This window comes from Lathamus discolor, chromosome 8 (assembly GCF_037157495.1).
Source record: "Lathamus discolor isolate bLatDis1 chromosome 8, bLatDis1.hap1, whole genome shotgun sequence".
NCBI classification, from domain to species: domain Eukaryota; kingdom Metazoa; phylum Chordata; class Aves; order Psittaciformes; family Psittacidae; genus Lathamus; species Lathamus discolor.
Window position 1 is genome coordinate 20,681,244 of NC_088891.1, and position 8,725 is coordinate 20,689,968.

The 8,725-nt window shown below is 55.6% G+C and overlaps 1 protein-coding gene across 1 annotated transcript; it reads right to left on the reverse strand.

Annotated features, from left to right (window-relative positions):
- Positions 1 to 4,163: 4,163 nt before the first annotated feature.
- Positions 4,164 to 7,650, reverse strand: LOC136018715 (zona pellucida sperm-binding protein 3-like). Its single transcript, XM_065688233.1, has 9 exons — positions 7,242 to 7,650; positions 6,358 to 6,476; positions 6,175 to 6,278; positions 5,807 to 5,984; positions 5,612 to 5,732; positions 5,426 to 5,517; positions 5,211 to 5,356; positions 4,829 to 4,939; positions 4,164 to 4,327 (listed from the first exon to the last, which is right to left on the reverse strand). Exons 1-9 carry the CDS (start codon positions 7,641 to 7,643, stop codon positions 4,197 to 4,199), a joined length of 1,404 nt encoding a protein of 467 aa, XP_065544305.1. The 5' UTR covers positions 7,644 to 7,650; the 3' UTR covers positions 4,164 to 4,196.
- Positions 7,651 to 8,725: the final 1,075 nt, after the last annotated feature.

Sequence of the window (8,725 nt, forward strand, 5' to 3'; positions counted from 1 at the left end):
CCAGTTCCTTGGGGAAATGCTTTTGTCTCTCGGATGGGAATAAACACCCAGAAGAGGCACCAAAAGTTTTCCTTTTCAGCTTCTTCTGCGCAGGGATGATGGGTATTACTTACAGCAAAGAGGTGCTCAGGAAACACCATTGGGAAGGTCACTGCCTGTTAATGCTCCACCAGCAGCATCCCAAGGCTTACAATAAAGTCCTGCTTTGCTGATCATCACAGGAAGGGAAAAAGGAGGGGAAAGGAACATGGCAATTCCCTTGGACACATGCAGGCAGGGTATGCCCTTGGGCAATGAGCCTCGATGCTTAGTTGCCAGTTTGCACATGCTTAATGCATACATTTGGGCAGCAAAGCTTAATGGCCTCCCTAGTGTCTGTCTGCAGAGGGCTGAGAAAGGACACAACTTGTGTCATGGCCCTTGCTCGACATGACTCAGGAAATAAATCCCTTGGCATCCAAACATGCCCCATCCGGGCTAGCACAAGAGCCAGACCCATGTAGCATCAGCAATGCAGCAGCAGAGCATGGCTGAAGCCCCCAGCCGGGGTCTAAGCACAGCCGAAAGAGCAGGGTGAGATGCAGAAGACACATGGAGAAGAAACAGGATCCTTGGGACTTCAGGGAGCTTATTCTCAGGGGCAAAACAAGGGGGAAAAGAGCCCTTTGCACTACAGGGCCTGTGTGCCTCAGCCCCCTCTTTAAACAACCAGGTCTGCACTGGGATTTAAGGCAAGAGGGCTCTTGGCTTGGGAAAAGTAAATGTAGAAGGCAATAACGAAGTCTGGGAAGGCCTTGGGCTGAGCTGATGAGCCTCCCTGTGGCGGCAGGGCTTCAGGAACCAGGTTTGCCTTGTACTGAACCGCAAGGCAGGCAGCTCGGGGATAACGTAGGAGGCTCCTTCCCTTCCATACTGGAAAAGAAACCCCTCAAGTATGACCCTGGCTGCAGTGACCTGGAGGTTTCCGTCACAGGTGGAAGGTTTGGTTGCCTTCTCTTATTTTAAGGCTACCTTGTGGGCCAGGAGTCCCTTGTGGAGAGGTCCCTTCTGCTGTAGGACACACGGCAGGGCCATGAAGGGGATATTTCCATGGAGATGATCTTTAAAACCATCAAATCCAACCTTGACCTCCAGCCTGCCCTCAGCGCCACAGCCCTGCAAAAGCCTCTGCACCCTTCCCTGGCTGTCCAAGCACCCAGACCGCTCCCAGGCTGCTGCCATCTCCTTGATGCCAACCCCTTGCGGATGGGACCAGTTACCCCCCAAGGCACACACAACAGGACCTCCAAACCCACCCAGGCTCCCTGCGGGCTTGCATGAGCAAGTTGCTACAAGCCCCAGCTCACTTGATGGAGTCTTCCATTAATTATTTACCCTGTCTTTAATGGTTCTTGCTGTCTAATCCCAGATGGGCCATGCCCGGGCCATCTTTGTGCAGGAAGGAGATGGGCATTGATGCTCACACCACTTCCACAGGATACCGCAACACTGCAAACAGAACACCCAGCAGCTCCCTTTCCCCCTGAAATCCCTGTAAACATCATTTTACTGGTTTTCCTATGGGATAAAAGTTATTTTCCTTTTAATTAATTGCCTCAAAGGCCACCGGGAGCCTATCACCACCATCGCCATGTAACAGGACACAGCAACCTGGAGCCACATGTGAAGAACCACATTGTATCCTTGCTCACATTTTTAATTCCCACAAATTGATTGTTCTTCCAGCATCTTCCAGCTTTCTAATTAAGTCTGTTCTTAGGAGGGTGAGGGAAATGAATGCTAATAAAGCCTAGAAACAGAGTTATGGGGGAGGAGTTGATTGGACTTCGAGCAGGGGAGTTGAGCATCACCCCCAGCATATACAATGCACTTCCCCTCTTCATCCAGCAAGCCGCTGCACAGGGCTGTGTTAAACCAGGCAGGAAGAAAAGGACCAGCAACGTCACCTACCGCAGCTCCAGCAAGAGGGCTCAGTGCTCTGGGGACCTTACAGGTTCAAACTGAAACAGGGGAAGTTCAGGTTGGAGATAAGGCAAAAGCTCTTCCCTGTGAGGGTGCTGAAGCGCTGGCACAGGGTGCCCAGAGAAGCTGTGGCTGCCCCATCCCTGGCAGTGCTCAAGGCCAGGTTGGACACAGGGGCTTGGAGCAAGCTGCTCCAGTGGAAGGGGTCCCTGCCCGTGGCAGGGGTTGGAGCTCGATGAGTTTAAGGTCCCTTCCAACCCGAACTACTCTATGACAGTGGAGCAGTATCTGGAACTGCCCAGCTCTCAAGAGCATCCAGTGATAAATGCCTGCCTGATCCCTTAGTTCAATAAACACCGCATCATCCTCTATGAGGCACCTTTTGCCTCTCTGTCTTCTTAAGCTGTTTACAGCAACCCCAGCTTTGGGAGCCATAACTCAAAAAGACCCAGGCAGATTCCCTCCCCATTTCCTAGCCTGGATGCTGCAGCCCTTAGAGGGGACATGGTTTAGTGTGAGGTGTCCTTGCTCATGGCAGGGGGGTTGGAATCTTAAGGTCCTTTCCAACCCAAACCACTCTATGATTCGAAGAGGACCATACATGTGGGGCTGCCTGTAGACGACAGCCCAGAGGGCACAGCAGTACCTCCGTGCCCTTAGGAAGGGCAGCACCAGCCCCTGCCAAGCCCCCAGAGCTGGTTTCTCAGGCTGCAGAGCTGGAGCTGGCCCTGGCCTTTCTTGGGGCACTCTGCAAGGAGAGCCAGCATCACTGCACTGCAGCCTGATGGCTGGGGGATTGCAGGCCAAAAGAGCTGTTTCCAGCCTTCAGCTGCCCGCTGGAGGTAATGCCTTTAACATTGTCAGAAGGCAAGGACCAACCATGCTGCTGGCATTGCCCTGGGTCAGCCTTGATGCTTTGCCCATTTACTCCTAGGGCTAAGAGAAGGTTCCTCAGCTCAGGAAGGCTGTGGTAAGCACAAGGTCTTTCACTTTCCCCAGCATATAGGAAGCAGGGGCGTGAGGCCATGCAGACAGAAGGATGGAGGGGAAATGGAGAGGCTTGGGAAGGTCTTCCTGCAGAGCACACAGCCAGGGGACATTCCTGCTTCTGACTCCAGAAACAGCAGAGAGATTCGTTTCCTCAGGCTCCCAAGAGGCAGAACTGGTGTTCATTCCACCCCATTAGGGCTGAGACACCCAGAGCTCACACCCAGTTTGAATCCCACCAGGCAGAAGACACCTCAAGCCTTCAGCAGCCCAAGCCAAGGGCTCAGGTTAAGCCTTGCTGCATAGGAGGGAAAGCCACAGGGCAAGGAGAGCAATCCAGCATCATCTCAAGGACCATCTTGTGCCTATTGACTGAAGTGTGATGAGGACTCCTGTGCCTTAGCGCAGCAGGAGAGAACACAAGGCTGCTGCAAGGAGAGGTGATTATAATCTAGACTAAGGGCTTCCCCCACCCCTTTATATTGACACTTGAGACCTGTTTAGAGGGGGTGGACCAACAGGTTCCCATATTTGCCCTCTTAATCACCAAGTTCCACCTCCCCATCCAGCCACTGCTCCCACTGTCCATACAGCTGAGGCCACAGTAGCTACACGCAACACCCATCTTCTGCCCTTTTCCAACACCAAGTCCCTCCCAGAGGCAGAAGCCATACTCAGCATCCATAAACCCCCTCTTAAAGCTGCTCTTGTGTCCTTCAAGAGGACAGGGCCCCCTTACCCAGGCTGCAACACGTCCCACCAGAGCTGAAGTTCTCACATCCCCACTGCCACCCCTGTGAAGGCAGAGCAAAAGGGGCTTCTAGAGTCAGGAATCCACTTAGCATGTGGGAGCAGCACCAATTCTTCCCTTACTACCTGTAAATAGGAGCCGTACCTTGTCTACAGCCAGTATTTAGGGTTCCTCATTGTCTGCACCGTATCGTGTGCCAAGGGTAGAACACACAGGGAGCCTCAACAGCAGCACTGAGCATTTGGAAAGGCCTCCTGTAGAGAGGCACCCTCCATCTCCAAGCAGTGCTGCTTGAGAGATGCTGTCAGGCAGTGACAGCTCTCCATGTGTCTGGTCCCACCACTGGTGCATTGACGGCTTCCCAAGAGCTTGCAGCCCCCGCAAGATGCTCCTTACCTGCACAACCCCGACTCCCAGCCAAGGCTGACCCGAGTCCCTCCTCCCCACTGAGGACACAAGGGGGGACAGAAGCACTTCTCTTTATTGGGGTGGGGAATTACAGTGGCACCCCAGGAGGGCAGCTGCATTTTCTGCACACAAGAAACAGTCCCAGAGCACTTAAGCTCAGCACAGTGGCTGCTGTGAGCACGGCAACTTGGACCAGCATGGAAAGTCCTTCAGCAGCACCTGGAAGAGATAAGAGACTCCCAGGGACTGTAGGGACAGGACAAGGGGTGCTGGGTTCAAACTGAAAGAGGGGAGACCGAGATGAGCTCTTAGGCAGAAGCTCTTCCCTGTGAGGGTGCTGAGGCGCTGGCACAGGGTGCCCAGAGAAGCTGTGGCTGCCCCATCCCTGGCAGTGCTCAAGGCGAGGTTGGACACAGGGGCTTGGAGCAAGCTGCTCCAGTGGAAGGGGTCCCTGCCCGTGGCAGGGGTTGGAGCTGGATGGGCTTTAAGGTCCCTTCAACCCAAACCAGGCTTGGATTCTATAACAGACATTAAATGCCTTTTCACCATCTGTGAGGGGATGAACTCGCAGGTTCAGGAAGGAGTCCCCCTGACTGTCTCTTGGCGATGCTACCAGAAAGCCTGTCCATGGAATCACTGTGGATTCATGACTACATCAACCTGGAGCCACCCTCAACTGAGCCCTGAGGGGACAATCAAACAGAAAACCCATGCGCTTACCATGAGCCTTCCCTGCTGGTGCAAGACCTCCTGAGGAACTCCATAATCCCCGAGCTGAATCAAGGATTAACAGTGGTCCAACTGAGACTTCAGCCTCTGCTAAGGCCCCACCTAAGAGGAGATGAACATGACTGAGTTCACAGGGGAGGCAAATCCTGCTTAGCCTGGATTTCAGGGCAAGGGGGACCCCCCAAGAGCAGCTTCCTGGTAGTTGTGAGTGTAAGGACACGCAGCCACAGCTGCTTGCCCAAGGACACCGGGGAAGAGCCGAGCTTGCCCTTAAGGAGAGATGCATCTGCTAAAGATCTTCCAGCATCTCAGCTACCCCATCCTCGACGGTCGCCCTGCCCTGGGGGTGCGTATTGGCTGCACAGAGCCCTACCTTGCTTGGAGGAGAGGTCTCTCCTCGAGCGCCTCCCTGCCCATCTGGCTGCAGGGTTAGGTCTCCGGGAGTAGCCTCCATACAATGGGCAGTTGCCGGTCTCACAGCAGCTACAGATGTCCCCAGTACCCTCCACAGGAGCCCACCTGAAACACAACGAGCTGTAAGGCCTCTTCTTGAGGCTGGTCCCATCCCTGTGTGCACCAGGTACTCACAGGCTGCTGGCTTTGTTGAAGGAACAGGCCTTGTTCGATGGATTTGGGGCTTGGTCAGCTGGGGAGACCTTCAGATGGCAGGTGATGTAGATCTGGAAGGGAAAGGAAACCAACACCCAATACTGACCTTGTCCGTGCACAGCTTCTGGACACAGTACGGGAGGTGGGGTGGGCACCACATCTCACCAAGTTCCGTTCATCTCCCGCAAACCTGAATGCATCAACCACGAACTGCAGCGTTTCCTGCCTTGGCCTTGGAGAGATGAAGGCTGAGGTGGTATCATCCAATCTCCCATCCACCAAGCACCTGGGCAAGGGTCAGAAGTCAGGGACAGCCCAACCAGCCTCAGCAGCAGCACCACTCAGCACTGCACCCCTTACCCGCTGAGGTCAACCAAGGCGTATTGGGGTGAGGAGTTCCTGTCTGGACTCAGAGTAGCAACACAGTCATCCACAAAGAGCCTCAGAGGTACGTGGTTCCCAGCAGCCACATCCGCCTGGAGGTGCAGGCTCTCCCCCAGCTGGAAGCCATTGGATCGTCTTTCAGAGCTCCAGTCATCTGGGAGGTAGAGCCAAGGTCACTTTGGAGGCAAGAACCTCGCACACCCCTTCACTGAGCAACAACCCATGGGTCCCTTCTGGAGGATGCAATTTTAGCCCAGATTCAGCCCTCTGGGCTCTCAGCACATGGCCAAGACCTGGCAGGAGCAGGGACCCGAGGGGAGCAGGGCAGCCAGGTCTGCACCCACCGTTCATGAGGCGCAGGGAGAACATCAGCTTCTCCTCTGCTGACAAGGTGGAGCGGAAGGGAGCCCACGTGGGCCGGACGGCGCCGCTGCTCACGTTGCTCCTCCTAAGCCAAGGAGATGTGCGTTAAAGATGCCACCATCACCTTGGGTCCATCAGAGCAGAGACAACCCCCATGTGCTCACCTGGGATAGTGGCACTCAATAGGAACCACAGCCGGATTGGTCCTTACAATGACCAGGTTGCCAGAAGGAGCAGGTTTGTAGGACAAGTTCATTTTGTAGATGAAGGAGTCTGGGGTCATCTGCAAGGAAGGTTTGGGAGGGGTGAGAAGGCAGTAAAACAAGCACATCAGTCAGCACCATCAGATGCCCAGCACTGACCACGCTAGAACACACAGGCCCACCAGCTGGAAAAGCACAGGCTGTCTTCCCCATTCCCAACCCAGTGCATACAGGGCACCATGAAGCTTAGTACTGGCATCCCAACAAGGTGCTGGCACCATAGGTCAGTCTCAAGGACTTTGGCACCCCAGCGAGCACCCACACGAAGTGGGTCAGGGCTGTGGGGCAGCAGGTCTGCAGACCTCCTCCCCAAGGTGGGCTGGGGCACAGCAGCCCTTCCCCTCTCCTGCTGAGGAGGCAGCGAGCCCCTTTCCCAGTGACACTGCAGTGTAAAGCTGTGCTCTTTTCTCCCGCGTGCTCACACAGTTACATGGGACGCCCATCCCATTACAACTCTGAGCCAGAAACCCATTACAAGCCTTGTTGAGTGTGCGCTTCATCTAAGGCTTGAAGAGGGTACCCAGGCTCTAAGACACAGGCCTGCAATGGTCACACCACCCCTCACTGGACAACTATTGCCTCCACACAAGGCCCCACCTCACCCCAAACCCTGCCATCACCTTCACCACACCATTTCCAGGACAGACACGAATCAGGCAGCACAGCAGCACATTGCTCTGAAGCTGCCCACAACAACCCCCATTTACCACCCCAGTGCTGGGGCCCGGTCCCCACACAGCACTACCAGGGATGCAGCAGCCCCTCACCCCAGCACCCCGCCTCACCTGCAGGGTGCTGCCGCACTCGTGCAGCCCAGCCACGAAGGTCACGGTGCTCTCAGCATCGCTCCGGGCCGCCGGCCGGCACCCAGCCGAGCCCAGGCTCAGCTCCGCAGCTCGGACCAGGCGCCCCGTGCCAAAGAGGTCCCTGTGCACCGTGACCATCACCTGTGCCTCCTGGCACTGCACAGCCACAGGGTGCAGCGGGGCTGCAGCCTGCAGCTGGGACACGTCCACCCATGCCCAAGGCTGGGAGAAGGAAGGAACGTGGGGCCGGCTCCAAGAGGAATCCCCCCGGATCCTCAGAGCCCCGGAGCCCCTTTGAGGGAAGCCCCAGGGACTGTAGGACACTGCCTCAGCCAGTGCCCAGCAGAAGAGAGCAACCCCCAGGCTGCCTCCAGACCCCATCCTGACCCCAGGATAAACCAGCTCATGGGAAAGGGGCTGCTCAGGAGCCCTTTATACCAGATGGGGACACCTGGGCGCTGCAGGAAGGCCCCCACCCAGCAAGGAGCAGCTCAGGACAATGGGACCCAGCTGGGACCACCCCTCCCTCTTAGGGCATGGAGGGTGATTTCCTTGGACCTGCACCTGGGAATTGCCCTGGAGCAGTTTGTTCCAGGTCCCTTTGTCTTGCCTGCTTGCGGTGGCATCAACCACTGCCACCTCGGTGGCCAACTGGCCACAAGCCCTCTGCTTTTGTCCCTTGTCCCTCTGCCTGTTTCCTTCTGGTTGTATGAGATGGAAGCGGTTTTGGCCACCAACACGGCAAGGGCTCAACAGTCAGGCTCCTACAAGCCTTTCTCCCCACATCATCAGCATCAGTGATTCCCCAAACCCTGGTTCCTGGAGCATCGCTGAGGTGGCACGCTCAGAAATGGAGAGGAGTTTTGCTGCAGGATCCACCTGGGCTCTGGCCTGGGGGTGCTGGTAATCTGTCCGTGCTGGATTTCATGCCTATCTGCCCTGGGTAATTGTGTATCAAGTAATGAAGGCATCATAACCAATGTATTTGCATAGAAAGCAGAGGTACAAAAGCGATAGTCCCATAATAGTAGCTGATAAGTGAATGGCAGGCATAATCAAGAGATTAATTGGCCCTCATGTGTTAATTATGCTAATTGGCACAGCTGCTGGTGTGTGCAGCACGGTGACTAACGGCTCCACAGCCCCGTGTGAGCTGGATGAAGAGCTTGGGGTCACCCGAAGCTGCTTGCTGCAGTGGCAGAGCCCGGCGAGGGGGGTCCCTCTGACATGGGGGTGATGCCCTGTGCACAGTGGTGTGGCTGGACAAGCCAGGAGGGTGCTTTTAGCCTGAATGGTTGCATTCATGGTGTGTTTCTAAAGGTGCTTTACAAGGGTACCCATGGAAATGGGGTTTATTGGCTGAAGCATCTTCCCCTCGGCCCGTTAGGATCCGTGGGGTGGGATTGGGAAGGGGTGACCTGCACCGTTCTCTTGTAGGGGAGACTGCAGTGATGAGCTGGGTG

Coding starts and splice junctions, on each gene's coding strand:
- LOC136018715 (XM_065688233.1), bottom strand. CDS start 7,643: ATGGGGTCTGGAGGCAGCCTGGGGGTTGCTCTCTTCTGCTGGGCACTG. Junction 6,279..6,357: donor ATTGAGTGCCACTATCCCAG/GTGAGCACATGG, acceptor TCCTTGGCTTAG/GAGGAGCAACGTGAGCAGCG. Junction 5,985..6,174: donor CTCCCTGCGCCTCATGAACG/GTGGGTGCAGAC, acceptor TCTACCTCCCAG/ATGACTGGAGCTCTGAAAGA.